General features: G+C 43.2%; 1 protein-coding gene across 1 annotated transcript; it reads right to left on the bottom strand.

Moving 5' to 3' along the window:
* Window positions 1-556: 556 nt before the first annotated feature.
* On the bottom strand, window positions 557-26,856 carry LOC134663214 (ubiquitin-protein ligase E3C). The gene is made up of 20 exons (XM_063519602.1): window positions 26,632-26,856; window positions 26,425-26,552; window positions 26,019-26,222; window positions 25,403-25,522; window positions 24,868-24,994; window positions 24,391-24,544; window positions 23,371-23,588; window positions 22,175-22,556; window positions 21,452-21,741; window positions 18,685-18,911; window positions 17,197-17,389; window positions 14,992-15,106; window positions 14,004-14,122; window positions 12,214-12,325; window positions 11,600-11,732; window positions 4,787-4,999; window positions 3,269-3,363; window positions 2,707-2,867; window positions 1,671-1,801; window positions 557-730 (listed from the first exon to the last, which is right to left on the bottom strand). The coding sequence occupies exons 2-20, from the start codon at window positions 26,548-26,550 to the stop codon at window positions 563-565; spliced, it is 3,288 nt and encodes a 1,095-aa protein (XP_063375672.1). The 5' UTR covers window positions 26,551-26,552; window positions 26,632-26,856; the 3' UTR covers window positions 557-562.
* Between the last annotated feature and the right edge of the window lie 649 nt (window positions 26,857-27,505).

Genomic DNA, 27,505 nt, shown 5'->3' with positions numbered 1-27,505 from the left:
AGCCGGCGCCGGCCTGTATGGCGTAGAGCAGCTTCTCGTGCAGCTGCTGCTCGGAGTGGAACTCGGGCAGCTTGAGCAGGTTCATGCAGGTCGAGGACGACGGCAGACGGTCGGATGCGCCCGCGGACTGGATGCAGAACGGATCTAGAGGTGGTGTAAGGTGTTATTGTAACTCACTTTAGCTGAGCTCGAAGCCGGCGCCGGCCTGTATGGCGTAGAGCAGCTTCTCGTGCAGCTGCTGCTCGGAGTGGAACTCGGGCAGCTTGAGCAGGTTCATGCAGGTCGAGGACGACGGCAGACGGTCGGATGCGCCCGCGGACTGGATGCAGAACGGATCTGGAGGTGGTGTAAGGTGTTATTGTAACTCACTTTAGCTGAGCTCGAAGCCGGCGCCGGCCTGTATGGCGTAGAGCAGCTTCTCGTGCAGCTGCTGCTCGGAGTGGAACTCGGGCAGCTTGAGCAGGTTCATGCAGGTCGAGGACGACGGCAGCCGGTCGGATGCGCCCGCGGACTGGATGCAGAACGGATCTGGAGGTGGTGTAAGGTGTTATTGTAACTCACTTTAGCTGAGCTCGAAGCCGGCGCCGGCCTGTATGGCGTAGAGCAGCTTCTCGTGCAGCTGCTGCTCGGAGTGGAACTCGGGCAGCTTGAGCAGGTTCATGCAGGTCGAGGACGACGGCAGCCGGTCGGATGCGCCCGCGGACTGGATGCAAAACGGGGGCTGGAGGTCCTGTACACAAATTTTTAATTTCAGTATAATATATGTGGGTAGTTGACTTCATACTTGTAGCAAAATGGATTTATAATCCCTGAAGTACTAAAGGTCTAAATTTGCCAAATAAAAAACAACTTTGAGGGTTCAAACTTAGAAATGAATTTTGATTGTCATTTCGGATTCGGACACGATATGTCGTCTGTGGGACTCAAGTGGTTTAAAGAGCTTGGAGGAGTAGTTGACTAGCTTGCAAATTCAAATAACTGCCCGACCGGTGGCAAGTAAGCGGCTATTAGGGAATGAAGGATCAACTATTATCTCGCGCAAGGTATACTTTCAGTCAAGGACTTTAAGAGTTTACTGTATTCTGAACATTTCATAACGATAAGTATTTAACTATCAAATTAGGTTGAACTCTAAAGGGCACGTCAGTAATACTTTTATCGTGACCGTACGTATGGATGCAGATGCCGTGTGAGTAGAATAAATTCACATATCAATCTCTGATAGCTCACAGTCCAGTGTTCAAACTGCTGATCAGAAGAAAAAACATTATGTAGCGAAGATAAAACTAGCTTAGTGCTTCTCGCTTGTCTTCGATTTTCAGGGTTCTAATGGATAGTTATTATCGATTATCCTGATAATTATCGCAGTAATTATCGATTTGATAATAACCTTTATAAAATGCGGTATGTTTAAAAACAAATCGCGCGTAAATTGGAACGTTGATTATCTTATATTTCAAAGGTTAGTAAAAAAACTAATCAATATTAGTTCAGTCTTTTTTTTATCAAAGAATTCAAAGAAAATAAACATAGCACCATCCATACCTGAGATAATTATACGATATGTATCGGATAATTATCAAAGACTAATCATTTTGGGTCATCGCGCCAGCCAAGTAAGTAAGTATAATTATCTGGATAATTTCGAACCCTGTCGTATTGAGACCGACCTTGAAACCCAGTAGCGGTGGCCTCGAGCAGCTGGTGACGAACTTGAGCAGCTGCCGCCGCTGCGCGTCCTCGAAGTTTTCCACCACCTTCCAGAACCACTGCACCGTCGGGTGCGTCGCGGAAAACCCGCCTGCCAAAAACAATAGGGAGTATTACTGCAATGTTTTGCCGCCAGAGTGCAGCACTAGCGCCTTAGTAAACCATAGAGTAACTTATACATCAGTATGTATAAGTTACTCTATGGTTTACTAAATTGTTATTTGACAAGTTTTCAGATTGCAATATGACATTGATACATCAAGGCGGTTTGTTTACAAAGGACCTACCGGGAAACGCGAAATCGAAACTCGGCTATCTGCCTCTTTATCGCTCGAATATGCAAGAGTGATAGAGAGGTTAGATAATTGTTTGCGGTAGACCCTTAGATTGTGACAATTATTGTGGGAGTGGCGCCCCCTACGCAGAGTTTCGCGTAATTAACTGTTTAAGTTCAACTCGTATGACATTCCCTTGGCGGACGTCGGAGCGTCAACATCTCCAGCGTATCTCGTAGAGAGGAGAAACACCTGCCGACTTCTGTATAGCTTATTGTATTTGGAGGTTTTCAGAGAAAATGGTAACGTTTACTTTTTTTCGAAATATGTACCATCAAATTTTGGATTATTTAGGCTCAGAATCACGAGCACTGTTGAATGAGACAGAGAAAAAAAATTATCCCCAGTTTTTCATACAAATTTTGGGTGTCAGTTTTGTAACGGTCCATACAAAATGTATGTGAAAATGCGTTACTAAACTGACATTTTTTTGGGACAAATATTTTTTCTTTTTAAATAGTTCCTCCTGATTTTGAGTAGAAATAACCCAAAAGTTGATGGATTTCCGAAAAAACAAAATGGTACACTTTTAATTGAAAATGCCTTTTTACTTGCGTATTTCTTTTTGTGGAGGAGTTTCAGAGCCACCCATATTCACTACCGTCCTCAATCATTATTGAACAACGACCTTATCTACCTGACAATAAGAACGACATCTCACCAGCATATTGCGTGTGCGCCCTCAGATCGTCCAAGTCTATCGGCACCTCCGCGCCCGATATGAGCAGTTGCAGTTCTCGGCATGAGAACATTCGAAGCCACTCCGCGTTTACTACCGAGGTTAGACCGCGTTTGAACGCGTTACACTGCGACCTTATTTGCCTAGTAATAAGAAATAAAATTATTTGTAAGTGTCAACCATAACATAGAGAAAAAAATACATAGAGTGCTCACTCCATACATCAGTTTTAGTACCAAAAAGACTATTAGCATCTAGCATCGAGTAGCGGAACTATCAGTACTGCTACTTGACAATAGATGTAGCACCGACCGGAAAGTCTTATGCTGTTGATATAAGACTTTCCGGTCGGTGCTACATCTATTGTCAAGTAGCAGTACTGATAGTTCCGCTTTTCGATGCTAGATGTAGACAATGAAATTAATAGTCTGAACTAATGTATGGAGTGAGCACTCTTGTCTTACTTATTTCTCTATGACCATAATTACCAGACGTATTTATATGAAATAAATTGGTAGGATGAAAGATTTAGAAATATTGTTACCTGTTTAATTTGTAATCGGCTACGAGATGAATGTATTCTATCCTATTTTCAGACGTTACTGGAATGTTAGATCCGCCAGGTTTTAATTCTTCTATCTGTAACAAAAGTAACATCATTTTAATCAAACAATTCCCTCCTGGGTGTCTAAATGTAAAATATACGGGAACTATTAGTGAGCTAGTAACGCCGTCTTGGTATGGTTTATAGTCCTCGCAAAACTATTTTTTAAACATTACCAGTATATTAGGCTAAGCATGAATGCGCCACAATAGTATCTCACGCGCGAGATAGACTGCCCGCCCCTTTCCAATAGGCTACATGATTAATTTTTTTTATGGTATCAATCGATCGGGTTTGTTTTTAGGATCAAATGTCTATATGGGACCCATTGCATTAAAGTAACACAAAAGTCAGAAATTGTAGTCAAAGTCCGACAGTCGCACTTCACTCGCGAAACGCCCTATACAAAACGGCCAGAGGCCGTGACGTCATCGCCCACGTTGTAGTATGGACAAAACAAGAAAATTGCGTTTTTGTCGGTGAAATATTGCGTTTATGTATATAGTTGCTATACAATATTTTTTTTGGTGAAATGTAAGGAATCGAATGGTACCCTTACTTTTATCGTTTTTGGAAGTTAAAAAAACTTAAAATTTGAAACTTTCAGGTCCTGTATTTTTGTAATTTTTCAATATTTTATTTTAATATCCACATTATTGTGATAAATTGCTCGTTTGCTATCTATTTTACTAGATTTTGTTATAAAATTCAACATGTGTCAACATCCCTATTAACAGTCAGAAAAAGATGGGTAGTCTATCTCTTGCGCGAGATACTGTCGCGTTGCATCTACAGATGAAGTGATCGAAGTACAGCGAGCGAGCTCCATTCATTATTTTGCAGCTAGCTCGCTCGCTCGCATTCACAAAATGGTCAAGTAATTTTGTGGCGTGGTGTACCTTTTCCACTAGGCCATAACATAGAGAAATACATATAATAAGACAAGAGTGCTCACTCCATACATCAGTTAGACTATTAATTTCAGTGTCTACATCTAGCATCGAGTAGCGGAACTATCAGTACTGCTACTTGACAATAGATGTAGCACCGACCGGAAAGTCTTATGCTGTTGAGATAAGACTTTCCGGTCGGTACTACATCTATTGTCAAGTAGCAGTACTGATAGTTCCGCTACTCGATGCTAGATGCTAATAGTCTTTTTGGTACTAAAACTGATGTACTCGTATGGAGTGAGCAATCTATGTATTTTTTTCTCTATTCTTTATTCTTTAAATAAATACAGGTATAAGTTTACAGCTCTAGATATGCCAAAACACTTATACTGTTAATACATAGTCATTATAACTATTACATATGTAGAGATTAAAAAAAGGCCTGAAACTATACTAATTTACATAGGTACTCGTAGAGTTAAAAACTACTTTGTAAATCCTGATACTATACTAAAATCAGTTAGGATGTTTTTAAACTATGGTAGTAAGATCTTATTTCGCTCACCCGTTGTTCCCCTAGCTCGTCGCTGACTATCGTGAAGTCCAGCCCCAGGTCGGGCACGTCTTGCCGCCGGTGTGCCTTCAACATAAGCAGGCCGCGGTACAGCGCCGGGTCCAGGGAGGCCAGCGCGTGTACGTCCGGCTCGCGGGAGGAACACAGCTTCCCGAGGAAGAACTCGGCTAACGGCAGTTCCACTAGTAGGTTCTCGTATAATGCCTGAAATAGGGATGATGACACATGTTGAATTTTATAACAAAATCTAGTAAAATAGATAGCAAACGAGCAATTTATCACAATAATGTGGATATTAAAATAAAATATTGACGCGCTGGTGGCCTAGCGGTAAGAGCGTGCGACTTGCAATCCGGAGGTCGCAGGTTCGAACCCCGGCTCGTACCAATGAGTTTTTCGGAACTTATGTACGAAATATCATTTGATATTTACCAGTCGCTTTTCGGTGAAGGAAAACATCGTGAGGAAACCGGACTAATCCCAATACGGGCAATAGGGTAAACTAGCCTCTGTCGACCCTGGATCTGCCGCCGCGGATCAGGGTCGAACCCACCCGGGGTTCACTGCTGGGTGGGTCGTACACCCCGGAAATGCTAGTGGTCGCGACGGGCGTCGCATTATTTACCAACAACCCCGGACCACTAGCAGCCAAGTATGAGGGCCATACCTGGTGTGTCAGTCCCAACCGCCGGGTAATCCTTTTCCCCTACCTTTGTTCCTGTCTAACATCCCGTGATCCAAATAGTCATTTCCCGTCTCTACTCCTATCTTAATCCATTCTCTCTCTTATCCCCCCCCCCCTCCCCTATCTTCCATCCTTTGTTCCGCTACCCTACCCTATTACCTCTCCGCCAATCCAAGGTGTCATACGTACCGTGCCGATGGATGCGTGGCTGGTGGCGAGACCAGTCGTTAACGGCGTCTCTACGAAACCGGGACGAATCGTAGAAGTATTCTAGTCCTTCAGTCGGCAAGCGGGGCTCTGCCGTTCTGTGACCTCTTTTCCCTAGCTACTCGTGGGACGTTTATGGATAATTTAAAAGAAAAAGCAGAAGATAGTTTAGACGCCATTTCCTCGGCTCTGGAGTCGATCCTGGCCGATGATCGTGTCGGAGCGAAGGAGGCTGTAGAAGCCTCCAGTACGCCCGAGGTTTGCTCCCAGGGAGGGGAGAGTGAAGCTGTGGTCGATAGAGACGTCGTCGTCTCTGGCACGCCCGGCGACAGCTCCTCTGCCAAAGAGCCGCGTAAACACAAACGCTTGTCGGGTGCTGCTCGCAAGAGGTTCCGCAGGCTTATGGGCGACGGGGTAGCCAAAGAGCAAGCCCTGTCAATGGCCCGTAAGCCTAGGGCGGACATCCCTGTGGAGAAGCCGGCCACGGAGAAAGGCCCTGTAAAAAGGGTCCGCTCTGAGGACGATTCTCCACAGGGATCAGCGAAAAAGGCCCCGAAAATCCGCGCTGATACCTCAGGGGAGCTTCGGCATCCTAGCTTCCGGGAGGTAGCGGGGTCCTCACGAGTAGGGATCCGTAATTCGGACCCTATGAGTGAGGATCAAATGAAGTCGGTCCACCGGCACCTAAATCTCGCCATGGTTAAGCAATGGGCGAATGCGAAGGGCGGTGCACCGCAGTTTCTGGGCTTCATTCACAAGACAGGCTGGATACTTGTGACCTGTGTCAACCAGGTTAGCAGGGACTGGCTTGTGAAGGAAGTCCCGAACCTTAAGCCGTGGCCGGAGGCGAAACTCTCGGTCATCCCTGAGGGTGAATTGCCCAAACCAGCCACGGCTATCACCTTCATTCCGGAGTCCGAGGCGGCCTCTGTGGAGGAAGCCTTGGCGCTGTTCAGGGTCCAGAACTTTGGCCTGAACACAGAACTCTGGAAAGTTCTCGGGGAGAAGGCTGAGCAGGGTGGCAGGGTGGTCACTTTCGCTCTGGATGAGCCTTCTGCCGAGACCCTTAAGGCCAATGGTGGAGAAGTAGCCATTGGCTTTAAGAAGGTGCTGTTCCGGCTAAAAGGGGGGCCAAATGCTCCCCCAGCACAGCAGACGAAGCAGCAACCTCAGCCCCTCGCTGAACCTACTCCTGGGCCAAGTACCATGGTACCTGACAGCCGAAACCCTATACCCCAGGGCTCCCGTGGCCGTGGGGGCGGGCAACCGGCAGCCAGAGGCACAAGGGGCGCGATGAGGGGCATGGTACCCGGACGGGCCAGACCCACAACCTCAGCAACAGGAGGACCTCAAGGGACTCCTAGTGCGAGAGGCAGGGGAGGGCCACAACGGGTCACCAAAAGGGCCAAATAAAAGGCGTTGGCCCTATGGCACCCGCGAGGGTCCTGCAAGCGAACATCCATCATGCGGCAGCTGCCACGGCCATTGTTGAAAGCCGGCTTGCAGGACACGTCGACCTCGCATTACTTCAAGAACCTTGGGTGCGAAACTCAACCATACTAGGACTGAACTCGGTTGGTAAAGTTTTATACAATACTAACGGAATTAAGCCTAGGGCTTGTATTGCTTTTGGCAAGAACATTGACTTTCTACCTGTTCCAGAGTTATGCACAGACGACCTGGTAGCAGCGTATGTAAATCTCAAGGGATGGAGCGGGCAGAGGATTATACTTTGCTCGGCATACCTCCCTGGAGACAGGAATGACCCCTCTGCGGAACTCACAGCCGTGGCCGACTATGCCCGCAGACACAACGCAGAAATTCTGGTGGGATGCGACGCTAACGCCCACCACACCAACTGGGGAAGCACTGACATCAATGATAGGGGTGAGTTACTACATGACTTTCTTCTATTCAATAACTTCCAAATTCTAAACATAGGATGTACACCCACCTTTGTCACTAGGGTTAGGAAGGAGGTTTTAGACTTGACTTTTGCATCCTCAAATCTAGCCAGGCATATACAGAACTGGAGGGTAAGTGATGTGGAATCGCTGTCAGATCATAAGCACATCTGTTTTAATATATGTTTTTCTCTCAGTGTTCAAACGGTCACCTTCAGGGATCCCCGGAGGACGGACTGGGAGGGCTACAGGAGCAGCCTAGAACGTAATCTGGAATCCGCAGCGAAGGTGATAAAAACGAGGGAGAGTTTAGAACTTGCGGTAGAGGTGGTCTCAAATGGCATTGTAAGTGCCTTTGAAGAAAACTGTGCTCCCAAGGTCAAATCAACTAAACGTGTGGTCCCATGGTGGAACTCCAACCTCAGGAGGCTCAGGGCCAAAGCACGCAAGTTATTCAATAGGGCTAAGAGGACAGATGAGTGGGAGGTCTATCGGAAAGCCCTAAATGAATACAGTAAAGAGATTAGGAAAGCTAAGAGAGCGTCATGGAGGAGGTTCTGCGAGGACATTGAAAATACGCCTCAAGGAGCGAGACTTCACAGGATACTCTCCAAAGCTAGAAGTAATCAAGTGGGCCTTCTCAGGAGGCATGATGGCTCCTTCACTGCTAGTGAGACGGAGACTCTGGAGCTCTTAGCTGAAACTCACTTTCCAGGGGCAGGACAGTCACACGAGCCCCAGGTGGTCAGGGGCCTGCATAGGCCCTGCCCGGAGGACTGGAGGCAGGCTGCCCTCGTCATAAGACCCGGGATAGTGAGGTGGGCCATAAGCTCGTTTAAACCCTACAAGACGTGCGGCCTGGACGGAGTAAGCCCTGTGCTAATGCAGCGAGGAGCTGAAGTCCTAATCCCGCATTTGGTTAGAATCTTCAGAGCTAGCTATGCCTGGGGACATCTACCAGAACAGTGGAACAAGGTCAAGGTATTATTTATACCGAAGGCTGGGAGGAAGGATTACGCGTTAGCCAAGTCCTTCAGACCCATCAGCCTCTCCTCGTTCCTCCTTAAGACCTTGGAAAAGGTAATTGATAGGTACATCAGGGAGAGCTGTCTTCTGAGTAAACCCATACACGACAGCCAACATGCTTACCGTAGGGGCAGATCTACAGAGACTGCCTTGCTGGAGCTGGTTGACAGAGTGGAAAGGGCTTTGGAAGACAAGGAAATAGCCCTATCGGCCTTCTTAGATATTGAGGGCGCTTTTGATAATACACCCATTCGGACACTGGTGGAAGGGCTTAGGGCCAAAGAGGTGGACTCCACCACTATCCGCTGGGTGCAAAGCATGCTCTCAAGCAGAATGGTTAGGCTGGACTTGCTTAACACCACACTCGAAGTGGCCACTGTGAGAGGCTGCCCGCAGGGGGGTGTCTTATCTCCCCTGCTCTGGACTCTTGCGGTGGATGGACTTCTGCACAAGATGGCGGAGCTCCGAATCGACACACAGGGGTACGCTGACGACCTTGTTGTGACGGTGAGGGGCAACTGCCAAAGTACTTTATCAGACCTTATGCAGAGGGCTCTCAACACCATAAATACATGGTGTGGAGAGAATGAATTGTCTATCAACGCAGATAAGACAATTATAGTTCCATTCACGAACAAGCGGAAAATAGACAAACTCAAACCGCTTGTCATGAATGGTAAAAGTATTCCGTTCTCAACAGAGGTCAAATATCTGGGGGTAACACTGGACCAGAAACTGACCTGGAACAAGCATGTGGACGGAATTATACAAAAGGCTAGATCAGCCCTGGCAATATGCTGTCGTTTAGCAGGCAACCGATGGGGTCTAAAACCCAAAATTGCCTTATGGCTGTACACATCTATAGTGAGGCCGATAGTGTCTTACGCCTCTGTAGCATGGTACAGGAAAACGACGCAGAAGGTAACAGTGACGAAGCTTGGCAGCCTGCAAAGAACTGCCTGTGTCATCGTCACTGGAGCCATGTCATCCTCCCCGACGGCAGCCCTAGAGGCCATACTAAATCTACCGCCCCTTCACCTGCATCTGGAGTTGGAGGCGAAATCTAGTATGCTTAGAATAGCGGGCGCGAGGAGAGGTAATTGGTTATCGAAAACTCTGAGACTGTTTAAGGAATCAGTGTATGATATCCCTGTTCTTGGGATGCCATCCGACACTATGGCACCCAAATTTTGTCCACTCAAACATTACTCAGTGGAACTCCCCAAAAGGGAGGACTGGTCAAACAGTCAAATTAAGTGGAAAGAAGGAAGCCTAAGGTGGTACACTGATGGCTCCAAATCCGGATCTGAAGTAGGCTGCGGAGTATACGGTGAAGCGCCTAGGAAAAGCATCAGCTTAAACCTAGGACGTTTTTGCTCTATATTCCAGGCGGAGGTATACGCCATCCTAGAATGTGCGTCAATCAATCTGCAAAGCAACTACGGTAATCACACAATCTATATCCATTCGGATAGCCAGGCGGCACTCTTAGCCCTAACCTCTGATGTCACCACATCGAGGCTGGTTGAGAACTGCAGGCAACTATTGAACAACCTTGGAGCCAGGAACAAAGTTGTTCTACGTTGGGTCCCAGGGCATGCGGGTATCGTAGGAAATGAAAAGGCCGACGAGCTCGCGCGAGCAGGGGCTAAAGGGATAAACTACAGTCCTGAGCCGTTTTGTGGTATCCCCAAAAGCCTAACGCGGCTCACCCTAAAGACCTACTGTCAATACACAACAATTCAACTCTGGAGGGAAACAACAGGTTTGAACCATTCCAAAGCGCTTATCAAGGCCTTCAGCAAAAAGGCGTCCTCGAACGCCTTAGCGCTGTCTAGGAACCAACTGCGCAACTTGGTAAGGGTGCTTACTGGGCACTGTTGCCTAAATAAGCACATGCACACCATGGGGAAACGTGACATGGGGCGGTGCAGACTCTGCATGGAGGCAGAGGAGACGCCCTTGCACATCCTCACAGAGTGCCCTTGCCTAATGCGTACTCGTGACTTAATCCTGGGCGGGCACATATTGCGCCCGGAGGAGGTAAAGTCTCTCGAGTTCAAAAAGATCCTGCAGCTATTTGAAGTTGCATGTTTGGATCGAGAGTTGTAGTAGGTGGCGATCACAATAGATCAGCGATGGTCGCAGTGATACATAGGCTTTGGAGCCTTATATAGCCCCTAACAAGAAGAAGAAGAAGAAGAAACTAGCCTCTGGGTTGGAAGGTCAGATGGCAGTCGCTTTCGTAAAACTAGTGCCCACGCCAATTACTGGGATTAGTTGCCAAGCGGACCCCAGGCTCCCATGAGCCGTGGCAAAATGCCGGGACAACGCGAGGAAGATGATGATTACAATAAAATATTGAAAAATTACAAAAATACAGGACCTGAAAGTTTCAAAAATTTAAGTTTTTTTTAATTTCCAAAAACGATAAAAGTAAGGGTACCATTCGATTCCTTACATTTCATCCAAAAAAATATTGTATAGCAACTATATACATAAACGCAATATTTCACCGACAAAAACGCAATTTTCTTGTTTTGTCCATACTACAAGATGGGCGATGACGTCACGGCCTCTGGCCGTTTTGTATAGGGCGTTTCGCGAGTGAAGTGCGACTGTCGGCCTTTGATTACAATTTCTAACTTTTGTGTTACTTTAATGCAATGGGTCCCATATAGACATTTGATCCTAAAAACAAACCCGATCGATTGATACCATAAAAAAATTAGTCATGTAGCCTATTAAACTTATGGTAAAAATACTAATTCACAGGAATGGAAAGCTGTGACAAATATATAGCCTAATTGTAATCCGACATATTATTAATCGTACGGATTTCCGTAGCGTACTGTAACTGTAAATATAGCTATTATAGCAGACAGCTAACATAAAAAGCTTTAAAACGACATCAAGCTAGTAACAATATTATCTTAGATCATTATATAATCATGATATCGTTATTATATTCATAACGCTTACCTTTCCAAGCATACGTCCAACGAAATAGTAATGCATAGGGAAGTCGTCATATAATAAATGTACCCCGGGATTGGGATACAGCATGTTGTCTTTCGTCAGCCTGAACAAGCCTCTATTGGGGTCGTAAGCCGATCTGAAACAAAACAATAGATTCAAAATGACGTTTTTTTTGTGTTATGTAATTTGTAGAAATGTAGTGTGTTTATGTGATGTTTTATATAATTAATGTAATTTTGGTGTATCTGACATTTTGATTAATTTATTCTCTCTATTGGTTCTTAATAAACTAGTTAATTAAATTTTTATGTATATTGTTTTAAAATAAATATATCTGTGATTGCACATTACTTATTTCAAAAAAAAAATGACGTTATGACATAAACCGCCAAAAGAAACAACACAAACGCCAACGAAACTCGAAATAGAAGAGTTTTTTAAAAGGTTTCTAAATAAGTAATTATAACGCATTTTTATGTCACTTAGCGCCACTTATCCATCCCACTAACAGGGGTTAACCGGTTACACCGGTAATCCAGTGTCAAATTGTAGTGGTGACCACGGTAACCAGGTTTAATTGGTTAACCCGCGGGTTAGTAAGTGCAAGTGGCCCTTACTTGAGTAGCTCTGAAAGGAACTCCCTAAATAGTCCACCGCCGTCGACGCCCGCCTCCTCGGCACCAGCCTGGTTGATGAGCTGCACGCGCAGCTTCAGCTTCATGTCAGGCTCTGAAACAACACACCACCCTGTTTATCGAGTCATTATAACAGTAGCATGTTGGGGCACCTGATACGGCACGATACTTACATAAAGACTATAATTGAAGGAAGAATAGAAAAAAACCGGTCAAGTGCGAGTCGGACTCGCGCACGGAGGGTTCCGCACCATCAACAAAAAATAGAGCAAAACAAGCAAAAAAAACGGTCACCCATCCAAGTACTGACCCCGCCCGACGTTGCTTAACTTCGGTCAAAAATCACGGTTGTTGTATGGGAGCCCCACTTAAATCTTTATTTTATTCTGTTTTTAGTATTTGTTGTTATAGCGGCAACAGAAATACATCATCTGTGAAAATTTCAACTGTCTAGCTATCACGGTTCGCGAGATACAGCCTGGTGACAGACGGACGGACGGACGGACAGCGGAGTCTTAGTAATAGCGTCCCGTTTTTACCCTTTGGGTACGGAACCCTAAAAATAGAAGCAGAGGAAGGCCGAGACGTGCGTTTTGGACCAAGCCAAAGAGAAAATCAACGTAGTGACGTATCAGGAACTCTAAACAGTGGCAGAGAGAAGAACAGAATGGCGATTACTCCACCGACAAGAGCCAGGCTCTTAAAATTGTGATGATGGTGATAACAGTAGCCTCGTTAAGCCCACCAGTTTAAGCCATTGAAATTTGTATCAAATTATTTGGAAACTAGAGTTGATTTTCCTTTGTTTGACGTTTTAAGTAAAGATCATAGAAGTTTCAGTGTAACCTCAACCTATCCAGGCTTTTCATTTATAACTTTCTAAAATGGAATATATCCTTTAGGAATCACAATGGGCAGGACGAGGCTAATTGGAGTGCAGTTTATCTAAGACCCCAACATTAATGTGATTTTTAGTGTTTAGTTTATATTTTTATAATATGTATGCTAGTTTTAAGGGCCACTAGTTGCCTGAAATAAAGAGATTTCATTTCATTTCATCAAATAAACGTACTGGTCTACAAGGCACAACAATCGTATATCAAGTCAGAAATCTGATGCATTTCTAGACTTTCTTTCCGCGCAACCTAAAAGACACGTCCTAACTTTTTTTTCTATTGTAAAAACACTTCGTAATGTAAATTATAAAGTATTTCTGGTCGTTTATACACAAATGTCCTATCCATGGAATATACCGGATATACGTCAATCCATAAATTTTCATCGGGCATCACTTTGAAAGGTTAATTAAAACCAAATACGTAATAATATATTCCTACACTTAAAATATTTTGTATATTTCATGGGGATATCATGAGTATTGTTAAAATTTAAATTGTTGTACAGTATCTGTTGCTACGTCATTATTCATTAATTTAATTATTATTCTAAACGCGTAACTACTTGTAACGATTCTCAAGTGTACTAATTAGTAATGCAAATAACGATCAAAGTCGACTTTTGTAGATTTTGTTTCATTCTCTACCTAAAATTATTAAAACTAACCAGAAATGTGGGTAATAAAACAGGTGTAGAGAGAGACTCTTTGTAAAGAAGAAAAGAAAGATTTTAATGGTTTGAGTTGGCGACCCAAAACCACAAAGCTTTGAATATAGATCAGTCTCAAATGGCCAAAATCAACGATATTAACAAAATGTTTATCAGTATCAGTACCTAATCATTTGTTAGAGGTAAAAAAACATTTGTTGGCTTACCATTGTCAGGACTGAGTTTGTCAAAAGCATCTTCATATAGATGCGTCCGTCGTACGCTAATGTTTATTGAAGGTCCCTCATTGAAGTTTGACATCTCATACCAGTGGTCGTGCTTTTCTCTGGAATAAAAAAAAGTAAAGAATTAAGAATATAATTATCCCATCAAAAACATTACATGTAAAAAGGTGCAAGTCTCGCAACGCTTTTACTACAAAAAAGTTTTGAGATGTAATGTGAAACCAAGTCGGTTATTTTAATCAGTGCCAGGGGGTGTTAAAACCGTATCAATAAGATATCTTTAATTTGTAATACGTATAATGACTTGGCCATACCCATACTATGTATACACATATCATAACTAAACATATCTTCATTCATACTCACATCGTACATCGTAGTGTACCTTTACTTTACCTACTATTTGTAGGAACTGCAACAGTAACTTTGTAATATCATAATATATTTATATGGGATTACAAACTTACTTATGCAGTTCTTAGATCTTTAAAACGTGACTGATATTGCAATATTTTTAGGTTTACCCTTTATGTGGCCATTAAACCCTAACTTTGTACCAAATTTTAGCTCTCTGAGTTTATGGGAAGTACTAATTGTATTCTGATGATCATGAGTGAATGAATGTCATAAATGCGAAACTTTGCTTTCGCTTAACTTCGGAACTAAATGACCTACAGACTTGAAATTTTGGATTTTAAGTATGTGATTATAGCTTACTGGATGACGAAAATTTCTGCGTTCTGGTCTTATCCAGAGGTTCTCAAATAGGGGCCTGAAAATGCGGCGAAATGGTTCCAGTAAAGGATGGTACGGCAGTGTTTGCTTCGCGCTCGACTTGGCGGGGGCACTGCCGTGCCCCCAGATTACATTAGAGATAAATTCAAACATAATTAAAACATAACAGTAGTTGTATTCATTTTATTTCATACAAGTGCAAAGAAGAATTATGTATGTAAGTATGTAAACTTACCTAACAAGTAATCCTTGGAAAATAAGGACTCTCGTAGCAAATGGAACGACAAACGGGATTTCTCTTAGAATAGTGACTGTTCGGAGCTCTTTGATGGTTAGCGGTGGTCCCTCGTCTGCAAGATATTGTCAATATTAGAACCACATGCATATTGCATACAGAACTTTGTAGATCAATGTCATTAGTTCAAGATCGGAGCTAGTGACATCGTCATATTTATTTCAAACTCGTACATCGGGCTTGGCCTACGTCGCCTTCAATATCAGGTAAAAATTAAAGAAAATCTCAAACAAGAAACCCGATAAGGTGTATTCGGGTATTTCCGAATGACGAATAGTGGCGGATAATTCCGAAAGCTGACTCTTACTACAACGTAATATGAGTGATTTTACAATGATTTTCGGGATTACCCGATTTCCGGAATTAAATAAATAATAGAAATAAAAGTTGTTTATTTCGGACCAGCATAATCCATAGGAGTGTTAGTAAATTACCCGAATAAACCGTATTAGAACAAATTAATTTTTTTTCAGATATAATTTTAATTTGTTTTTATTTCAAGTAGAAACACTATAAATTATAATCTGAAATAAATGTCATAGACTAAGAAAAAGTGCCCCGGGCCTCCAGTGCCCCAGGCTGGAGCGCTTCAGCCTAGCTATATAAGGTTCCGTAATGTAAACTGACAATCAAAATACATCCGCAGTTGACAATGTTGACATGGCCCTTCTAATGATTTCCACGACCGACGACTGGTCGTCCACCTTGTCCGACTTAGGGCTCATTTAGACGGTGCGAGAACTCGCATGCGACTTTTATTACATTGCGTTATTTGATCGGTGGGCTGAATTGATGTAACCTCAATGGTCCGCAATGTAACTAAAATGGTATACGAGTTCGTACGCCGTCTAAATGTGCCTTTAATCTTCCGGTTCGGAGTTGCCACTGAGAAACCTTTCTGCCCCAGCACTCCCACTTACATGGTATGATCTTTTTACGCCGACAAGCACGGAATTGAGCGTTTTCCAAAAAAAGTGTACATGTCTTCAAAATATTGACTTCTTGGGCTCATTTTACTCAGAATCATTTGTACATTCACGCCTCATACATGAAAAAATGTGTCCCAAAATTTTGTATGAAAAAAATATTTTCCAGTGCGTCACGTTCATACAAATAAAAAAAAATTTCATACAAGAATGTGACGATCAGGAAAGGAAATTTTTGGACACATTTTTTTATGTATGAGGCGTGAATGTACAAATGATTCTGAGTAAAATGAGCCCAAGAAGTCAATATTTTGAAGACATGTACACTTTTTTTGGAAAACGCTCAATTCCGTGCTTGTTCCGCTCAATAGGGATGTTGACACATGTTGAATTTTATAACAAAATCTAGTAAAATAGATAGCAAACGAGCAATTTATCACAATAATGTGGATATTAAAATAAAATATTGAAAAATTATAAAATTACAGGACCTGAAAGTTTCAAAATTTAAGTTTTTTTAACTTCCAAAAACGATAAAAGTAAGGGTACCATTCGATTCCTTACATTTCACCAAAAAAAATATTGTATAGCAACTATATACATAAACGCAATATTTCACCGACAAAAACGCAATTTTCTTGTTTTGTCCATACTACAATGTGGGCGATGACGTCACTTGTATAGGGCGTTTCGCGAGTGAAGTGCGACTATCGGACTTTGACTACAATTTCTGACTTTTGTGTTACTTTAATGCAATGGGTCCCATATAGACATTTGATCCTAAAAACAAACCCGATCGATTGATACCATAAAAAAAATTAGTCATGTAGCCTATTGATCTTACCCTAAACTCGTCCGTCTCTCGGCGTGCGCACTCACCCTGTTCCCTGGCGCGGTGCGGGTGGTGCGGGCGGCGCAGCTGGCGCGGGTTGGGGCGCACGTGCGTGCCCGCCACCACGAGCACGGCGGCCGCGCCCTCGGGCACGCAGCCGCGCGCCGGCCACGAGCCCGCCGGCAGAAAGCGCAGCCTGTGACCTTGTCACGAACCGCGCGAATCGTCGAGTCGAGTCAACTCGATTTTGAATTCGAATCAGCGGCCGAATCGATTCGAATTGAAAAAAAAGTGGACTCGTCACATCGCTAATCTTTTTGGGCCGACAATGTAACACGGACTTTGATCTTACCCTAAACTCGTCCGTCTCTCGGTGTGCGCACTCACCCTGTTCCCTGGCGCGGTGCGGGTGGTGCGGGCGGCGCAGCTGGCGCGGGTTGGGCCGCACGTGCGTGCCCGCCACCACGAGCACGGCGGCCGCGCCCTCGGGCACGCAGCCGCGCGCCGGCCACGACCCCGCCGGCAGGAAGCGCAGCCGCGAGTCGCGCACGTACAGCGCGCGGAGGAGGTGCGTGCACACCTGGAATACGGATTTTTATTTTTATTTTATTTATAAGGCACACTTTACAGACGACATTCAATACATGATTACAATAAAAGTGGTAGGCTTTGTATAGAAATGCCACCCAAAATAAGTGAGCACAGCAAGAACAATAAATAATAACGAGCAAAAACTGTCGTGAAATTATAAAAAAAAACACTACTACTTAACTACTACTGTTATTCTTTTTGAGAAATAAAAATATCTTTAAACCGACTTAATTATTAAATTACATAAATGATCTTAACATGTTAAATTGCTTACTATTGACATGAGGATGATGACACATGTTGAATTTTACAACAAACTTTAGTAAAATAGATGGCAAACGAGCAATTTATCACAATAATCTGGATATTAAAATAAAATATAGAAATGTTACAAAAATACGGGACCTGAAAGTTACAAAATTCAAGTTTTTTTTTTTAACCTTCCAAAAACGATAAAAGCAAGGGTACCATTCGATTCCTTACATTTTATCCAAAAATATATTGTATAGCAACTATATACATAAACGCAATATTTCACCGACAAAAACGCAATTTTCTTGTTTTGCCCGTACGACAAGATGGGCTCTCAGAGACCTTGACGTCACGTTCATTTATCGTTTTGTTAAGGGCGTTTCGCGAGTGAAGTGCGGCTGTCGGACTTTGACTTCACCGCCTCATGTGTAACGTTTAACAGGTGTAACCAGGCAGGCGTCCAACTGCCGGCCAGCTATATCGACGCGCCAACTAAATTCCGGTACTGCGTGCAGACAGCCGGCTAGGATTCCAGATAGGCCAGTAATTCTACCAACCCGAGGCAGACTTGTCGGAGCGTTCGGCACACACCACCGAGGTTAGATAACTTGAAGGCCGCCACATGTGTAAAACGTTTACTATCAAGTCTTACCTTGAACAAATGTGACCAGGCAGGCGTCTGACTGCCAGCCAGCTCTATAGGCGCTCCGACCGCGTCCCGGTACTGTGTGTTGACCGCCGGCCGGAACTCCGGATAGGCCAGCTCTACCAGCCCGAGGCACACTTGTCGGAGCGGCGTGGCTCACCGCCTCATGTGTGAAACAATTACTATCAAATCTTACCTTAAATAAATGTGACCAGGCAGGCGTCTGACTGCCAGCCAGCTCTATAGGCGCTCCGACCGCGTCCCGGTACTGTGTGTTGACCGCCGGCCGGGACTCCGGATAGGCCAGCTCTACCAGCCCGAGGCACACTTGTCGGAGCGGCGTGGCTCACCGCCTCATGTGTGAAACAATTACTATCAAATCTTACCTTAAATAAATGTGACCAGGCAGGCGTCTGACTGCCAGCCAGCTCTATAGGCGCTCCGACCGCGTCCCGGTACTGTGTGTTGACCGCCGGCCGAGACTCCGGATAGGCCAGCTCTACCAGCCCGAGGCACACTTGTCGGAGCGTCCGGCATAAACCGCCGAGCTCTGAAAACTCGAAGGCGTGGACGCGGCCGCCGCCGCCGGTTGATAAGTGAGATACGCTGATGTCTGTAAAAGAAATGAAACGTTTTTTTTTTGGTTAGCCTGATTTAGTGTCCCACTGCTGGGCAAAGGCCTCCCCTCCTTTTCTCCACTCAACCCTGTCGTTTGTATTTTCCCGCCAATCCGATTGGAAAGTTAGTGAAAAAAAAGGACTACTTGGAGTACGGGGTGTCGTGTTCAGTTCAGACGCACACTGTACATTGTCTACCATGCACTCGCTGACGCATTGATAAGCTATGGTCTCAGTTGCTATGGGCTTACCTTTAAATCGTATCTGGACAGGATAAAGCAACTGCAGTTAAGAATAATCAAGTATTTGGTTGATAAAAATACGAAACAAGAGCTCAGATATAATTACGATCTACTTTTTTCAACGTGTGGTATTCTTCCCGTACAATGTAAGGTCGTGTATTTGAATGTTTTGTGTAGTTATTATAGTGAACAATTTAAAGTAAGAAAAATAAGTAAACGTACTACCAGATCAACTAAAACAATTAAATTATTGCAACCCACAGTTAAAAATTATTACGGAAAAAGAACAAGAGAATATATGATTCCAAAGATTTATAATGAGTACCCACTATTGCTTGACGAAAATAAGTTGAGAATAGGCAGTCTGAAATTACAACTCAGAAAACTGTTACTAGATAAGTACAACATCTCACATACATAAAACTTAGTCCCAAATGAAATGAATATATTTAATACTACATATTAAATAGCATATCAATTAGTTATATGTAAATAAAGACTACACAAGTAGGTAACTGCATCCCATAGTAAACCCTGGTTTGACCTAAAATAGATAGTAATCGTAACAAATGATATCAATACAACTAGCGCGAGCCGTGCGGGGCACAGCAGGTACTTGCCGAACGACAGTAGGTATATATGTTTGCGTCGAAACAGGGTTTATTACAGGCAGCTGTGTTGTTGATGTATGGTAACTACCTACCTAAGTACTGTAGTTATTTTAGTTTGAGTTTATTTGAGCGCATCGCCAACAAACTGTTTTACAGTTTGGCGAAACTTTAGTTATAAGTACACTGTACTTTGTATTTTGTTAAAAAAAAAAAAAAAGATCAAACAAAGGCCCTTGTAAGTTCATTCAACGAAAATAATGGTGGAGAAATGCTCAAAATTTAGCTTTATTTTATACATTGTTTTGTTAATCGTCAGACTAGTTTTCAGTCAAATTGGTGGCTCTTAAGGGCGGCCGTGTATAGCCGTTCATATTCAATAGTACATTACAGTACGTGTGACCAGTACAGATGTAGTGAATAATCCTTTCCCATGGTATTTTCTCGGAAATGTTCGTATTTATCATGCTACTTCAGTCAGCCTCAGTACAGTCAGCAGCAGAAGTTGCTAAGCGGGCCAGATATTCAAAATGATCTTGACGCGACTTTATTGTTAAAAGAATAAGAGCGTGTGTGTGTGTGTGTGTGTGTGTGTGTGTGTGTGTGATAATAATTTTGAACACCTCGCCCGCTTAGCATCTGCTGCTGACTGTACAAAAAGTACCCATGCTACTTCAGTCAGCCTCAGTACAAAAAGTATTACAGTACACTAACCATTATTAAAAATGGTGTCGCAGCTCATGCTGTCATCGTCGTCTATGTCCCTGCAGAACTCTGTGTCGTGCAGCGTGCCGATCAGCAGCGAGAAGAGCGCGCAGCAGACGGCCAGCGGCGCCAGCAGCCGCTGCACGCCGAGCGCGGCGGACTCGGCGCCCATGCCGCGGGACAGCGCGGACAGTCGTATTCACCATGCTACTTCAGTCAGCCTCAGTACAAAAAGTATTATAGTACACTAACCATTATTAAAAATGGAGTCGCAGCTCATGCTGTCGTCATCGTCTATGTCCCTGCAGAACTCTGTGTCGTGCAGCGTGCCGATCAGCAGCGAGAACAGTGCGCAGAAGACGGCCAGCGGCGCCAGCAGCCGCTGCACGCCGAGCGCGGCGGACTCGGCGCCCATGCCGCGGGACAGCGCGGACAGTCGTATTCACCATGCTACTTCAGTCAGCCTCAGTACAAAAAGTATTATAGTACACTAACCATTATTAAAAATGGAGTCGCAGCTCATGCTGTCGTCATCGTCTATGTCCCTGCAGAACTCTGTGTCGTGCAGCGTGCCGATCAGCAGCGAGAACAGTGCGCAGAAGACGGCCAGCGGCGCCAGCAGCCGCTGCACGCCGAGCGCGGCGGACTCGGCGCCCATGCCGCGGGACAGCGCGGACAGTCGTATTCACCATGCTACTTCAGTCAGCCTCAGTACAAAAAGTATTATAGTACACTAACCATTATTAAAAATGGAGTCGCAGCTCATGCTGTCGTCATCGTCTATGTCCCTGCAGAACTCTGTGTCGTGCAGCGTGCCGATCAGCAGCGAGAACAGTGCGCAGAAGACGGCCAGCGGCGCCAGCAGCCGCTGCACGCCGAGCGCGGCGGACTCGGCGCCCATGCCGCGGGACAGCGCGGACAGTCGTATTCACCATGCTACTTCAGTCAGCCTCAGTACAAAAAGTATTACAGTACACTAACCATTATTAAAAATGGAGTCGCAGCTCATGCTGTCATCGTCGTCTATGTCCCTGCAGAACTCTGTGTCGTGCAGCGTGCCGATCAGCAGCGAGAACAGTGCGCAGAAGACGGCCAGCGGCGCCAGCAGCCGCTGCACGCCGAGCGAGGCGGACTCGGCGCCCATGCCGCGGGACAGCGCGGACAGCAGCGGGGTCACTGACCCGCCGAACGAGGACTCGTGGCTCATGTGGCTCAGCCAGTGCCACAGCCCTCGCAGGAATATCGGCTTGAATGCGAGGGTGTATAGTAATCTGGAGATTAAGAAAATCGTTAAAAAATCTTGATTCCATTTGATACCTGCTAATAATGGTAGAATGCAGGATTGGGTAAGTTGGGATTGACCGCCCTCTAGGGGTTGACCCCTTCAACTAACAACAACCCCAACAACTCGACAACATAAGCACAGGGCGGACACGCCATACATCAAAACACATTTGCGTTTATATGTGTGCGCGGCACGTCTGTACACGCGTCATTGTGCATGTGTGGGTCTGTCGCTTTACTAAGAGGACGCCAGAAGTCCGCCAGATTCATGTCGCGGGGCGAGGTAATGCGAGTCGGGGCGGGGCGGTGCGTGGCCGTTCTATATGATAATACTATTACTTATTCTGTGACATAAGCAAGCGCAGCTACGATATACCCAAGAAAATCGAGTGATTGCTATGTAAATTCATCATAACTCACCTATATTTATGCAACGCCATCCTATGACTCAGCAGCAAATTATGGCAGATCTTCGACAAGCAATCCAAGAAGTCCTCACTAAGGTCACTCTCCGTTATCTGCGAGCACGTAGTCATGACGCATCTATCCGGCTCATTCAGTATTTCTATACAACGAGTGAGCAGCATCTGCTCTCGTACAGAGGTTGGGTTTGGTTCTGTCTCACTGTCGCTATCGTCATCCTTGTCTGCCGCAGTCTCTTGGCTGTACAAGGAGTCCTCGTACTCGTAAGTTATTTGTTTATTGCACACGTTGACGGTGAGCTGGGCTATTATTTTAAGGTAGTCTAGGACGATGGGATTGTTTGGCAGTCTTGTGTTGTTTATATTGCGGATTTCATTTGCTGCAAGGAAAAATAGTACATATAACCATAATAACCAAACAGTATAACCATTTTAATTGCTACATCGGTATTCGTATTGATATACACATTAGGGTGTCATTAAGTTAAAACAGACAGGTAGTTTTAAGTAACAATCGTTAATTATAAAGGCATACATACCAGGGATGTTGCGGATGCCGATTTTTTGACATCCGCGGATGCGGATGCGGATGCGGATTTTTAAAGGCTCACATCCGCGGATGCGGATGCGGATGCGGATGTCAAGATAGGTACATAAAAAACGTCAAATATTACATTTTAGTAATTTTTATTTCAAAAAACCGGCCAAGTGCGAGTCGGACTCGCGTTCCAAGGGTTCCGTACATTAAGTCCCACTCACGCTTGACTGCTAATTTCTAATATGTTTTTTTGGCTAATGACTAAATTACCTAGTAGTCTAGCACTTACGCCGATGCTAAGACTTTCCTGTACCGACCTGTTTCACATCCGCATCCGCATTAAATCCGCATCGATTTTATGCGGATGCGGATGCAGATGCGGATGTTGAAAATAATGCGGAAGTTCCGCGGTTGCGGATGCGGATGCGGATATTCGCAACATCCCTGATACATACAACTACAGTGTATGTAATTATTTTTATTTTTTTCTGACAGATGGGTTATTTTGATTACATTATCCGTTATAATCGTATTTGGCATTGAATAAAACTTGTTGATTATTTTCCACATAGGCTACAACTACAGCACTAAAATCAGTCCAGTATCCAGGTAGTTCTTGGGTATTCAGAAACACAGGATACATGCAAAAAACTTACCAAACCCTGGAGGTTCTAATGAAAGCACAGAATGCAGTAGCCACGAATCATTGAGCACTCTCTTGTTGAATATGGTCTCGTCCTGTAGACACTGTATGAGGGCCAGGAATGGGAACTTTCTGGTGTCCACGGACAGTGCTGGGATTATGTACATCTCCACCGGCTCGGGGTACGGGTTGCAGAGGAATGCGGATGCGAATTCTGACATAACCATGTTACTGTAAGATGAAAAATAAAATATGTAGGTAGTAGTAGATACAATGTTAAATGTCGTTTGTGTAACGTACTTTTATTTCCCTCTCTCATACCATACATGCGAGTTTAACACGTTTAATTTTATTTACATTAATCGATTCGGTTTTTTACTGATTATTGCAATTTCAGTGGTCATAAACCTATGAATGAATGACTACAGCAACTAATTGTTCCCCGTCAATTTATTATTAGGTATTATTATTATATGTAAAGCAGGCAAGCAGTTGAAATAACTAATAATGCCTGTATCTAGAGTCATCAACCAAGTTTTCAGTGTTGACTTGTTGAGTATAATTTGCATTGTGCTTATTTAATTTATTCTTGAACTCATTGACAATTTCCCAGTCAAAGGAGGTGGAAGCGTACTCGTACAGAGATTCCACGGCTTTTTCACTTTACTCGGGCATTTCAGTCTGCCACATCGTCGTACAGACATTCCATCATTGACGTATAATATCTAAGGACGGGCTAATGGGGCACTAAACATCGTACTAGTTCAGCGGTTCTACCCACGAATTCCAGCAATCGTGCAGTCTAACGCGACTAATTGCGACCAATAGCGCGCGTAATGCGAACTCGTCAACCAATCGCGTGCGTGATGCGAAGTCATCAACCAATCGCGTTGTAGCGATTTCACACCGCTGTACTGGCCCCTGTCATGCCTCATTATTATTGCCCGTAAAGCCAGTCCCTAGATATCTATGTCAATGCATTCCATCTAGTTTCAACTTTCGACTACTTATACACTGGATTATTTGTACTTACTCATATCCACTGACGTCAACGCGCGTGGTCAGATTGACAGGTCTCTGAATAAGGTCCAGCAGGGCTCCGCAAAGGGGCGTGGGCGGGTTGGGAGAGGGACCGTACAGCGGGGGCGTCTTCCGGCATAACAACTCCCGTAGCTCCGTGAAGTAGCCTGGAAAAGACATGGTAAATATTGTGGATCACACACAGCGAGCTGAAATACGTACCTACTTTATGAATGGAATTAATTGGGTATGCACTTTTGCAGCTGTGGGTATGTTATGCTATGTGGTGTTGGCAATAAAAGAAAGGTTTTCAAGTTGTTTCCTGTTTCTCCCGTCAGTCTCAGAGATCAGTTTATTAGCGTAAAATGTGGTGTTACTACAATAACAATTCGAACTTTCCGACTACTTTCTTCATAAGATTTTCTACAATATCTGGTCAAAACATTTGCATATTTATTTCAAGTATAATTAACAAACAAATTTGACTTACCTCTTTTTACTAAATACAAAAATGTTCCAGCAACATTGCTCATTACTTCATCAGAGTTCATAGAGTTTTCTGCTGAATTTACCGATGTGAATACTTCAAACATTCTGAGTGGCACAGCTAGAGGTACCTGCAAACGGCCAATTAATCAAAACTTATCTTATTAATGAAAAGGTATGCATGCTGTCGAATTTTAATCATTTAGAATGGCAAGCAAGAGCAATATTTTGTCTTACACAATATTTCATAAATATACTGTGAATATTTCATTATTTGAATGTTTAGGACTGCTATACTTGCTAGTAAGATTAATCGATATAATATTGATCAGATATATCATAGCCTAGCCATAGTCTAATAAAACATGGTCTTCTCTTCCCAGAGTGACACAAGCCGACGTCACAATAACATTGCCACTTTATATAGCGTTATTGTATATTATTATATAGGGCTGTTGCATGATTACTTGTGTCAGTCACGTGGTCGGAAGAGAGTACCGGCGGAGTATATTATTATAACATGAGCCTAATAGCCATACCTCTGATCCATCTTTTAACAGCCGTAGGTGTAGGACAAGTAGCCTTCTTATTTGAATATAATAGCCTCCATTTTGAAAAACTTTTCGCCATTGCTTTAACAACAATTGGGAAACTGAGATCTGTAACCATTTAAATTATCAGTACTTTGGCATCCAAATATTGCAGTTTTGCTACTTTCTCCAACACAAATTTTCTAGGTCAGGTTTCCTGCCCTTATTATGCTAATGTTCTTACAGCCTAAATAAGTTATTTAGTCATAAATTAAATTTTTAATACAGTTGTTAAAACTTACTGCATTTTTCTTTCAATAAACATTTACTATTCAGTGAACAATTTTAACAAACACAAACTCAATGCGGTTGCATTGTTCTGTCACTTACTTTCTATTGCCATTGTCACCAATCTTTTAAAAGTATATGAACTTTATGTGCTATTGACTGTGTTGAGGACACTTATTATGTATCCTATCAAAGCCTTCATAAGAACTAAATAAACTTTACTCATCCAGTAAAGAAATTGTTTACGATGAGCTTGAACTGAGTATTCAGGAACGATGAAGAAAAATGGTTTACAAAAGTGCAAAGAAAAGTATACCAATGAAATTTAAATACATACCAGTCTAGAAGAATCCACTTTTCCATCGTAAAAGAACAGAATTTTTACAACCAGTGCACACAACAGGTCAACATCATCAGCATTAACTTTAGGGAATATGTTGTCAAACTCCTCCCGCTCACTCTGCTTGCAATGTTTCCTAGTCAGGTAACTTCTCACATATGCTTGGATTTTAATGGTGCTATTAAGGCGTCTCCTATGCTCCTGAAACAATCATATCTATATATTAATATTGTGATCTATACAGTGACATATTTCAGTCATTAAGGAAGGAAAAAAATATAAGTAAACAATTTTTTGGGACAGGACATCATGTATTAAATTTTGAGTTAGATATAATATGAATAGCTGATTTAAAACAGGTTTTTCCCTAGCGTACTATGTAGATTAATAATCGTAAAGTTACCTCTCGTTTTTGTCTTTGTTGTTGAGTCTGGAGAATGAGAGCATCTCGGTTGGTTTTGCGCTGAGCACTGGCCCCAGACAAGTTTTGTTGCGGTTTACGCCGAAAGTCCCCTTCAAATGAATACATATCTGAAAATAAAAAGTCTACATTGCAATAAATGAGTCTAATAGTAAACAAAAATCAGCTGAATCTTTCCTTCACACATACCTCATAAATTGACAATTTTACCAACGCAGTCGCATACCTCACAAATGGTTGTTATTTTTTTACTAAGAATGTCAAAGACTAATTCAGTTCATATCATAATAAGTTAATATAGTTGATTCATGGAATAAATACAGCAATTACACCACCCTTCGTCACAAAATGGGACCTAGAATTACAAACATTTGATTGGATTGTGACTCTACTGTCACAATTCAGAGACCATGGAATGATTTGTCAAATTTGTTTTGTCATATGGGCTTGTTTCGGTCATTTTTAAAAATGTCCATATTAGAATTAAAGTGATGGTTTACTTTCGGCATGTTGGCAACTTTGTGCGTTTTAACATCCCCAATAACGGACATATTTTGTTATCTGTATAAGGCATACCAGTATATTAAAAAGCCTTGATATTTGATAAATATTTAACTAGTATTATACTGTATTCCTCTTCTTTTCTAATTAAAAACTATTTTATAACTATTCTTGTAGCTGTTGACGAAGCTAATTTGTAATTAGAGTATTTAAACTATATGATCACACATTTAAAAAATATAGATATTGTTCAATATTGCGATATATTCTACATATAGTCCGTCAACCAAATCTTGTCAGTAGCAATGTAAAGCAAACTAAAGTAGGGCAACACTCAAAGAGCAGTATTGCGCTAAGAAAAGCAGCAATGTACATCGAACCAAAAAAATTTTTTCCGCTGAGCGCGCCCTGCGTATGTCAATTCAAATTGTCACTCGCGGTTTATTGAAAAAATTTGAAACATGGACGGACAATTTAAAAGCGATGTTAAAACAATGTTAATCAAAATGATGAACAAATTTGAAGATATCAAAAACAACTCCCTATCGTAATGCTTATACTC

The sequence above is a fragment of the Cydia amplana genome, chromosome 4 (assembly GCF_948474715.1).
Source record: "Cydia amplana chromosome 4, ilCydAmpl1.1, whole genome shotgun sequence".
In the NCBI taxonomy this organism is placed as follows: Eukaryota; Metazoa; Arthropoda; class Insecta; order Lepidoptera; family Tortricidae; genus Cydia; species Cydia amplana.
The sequence above is the reverse complement of the archived record's forward strand: the minus strand, read 5'-3'. Positions and strand labels throughout refer to the sequence as shown.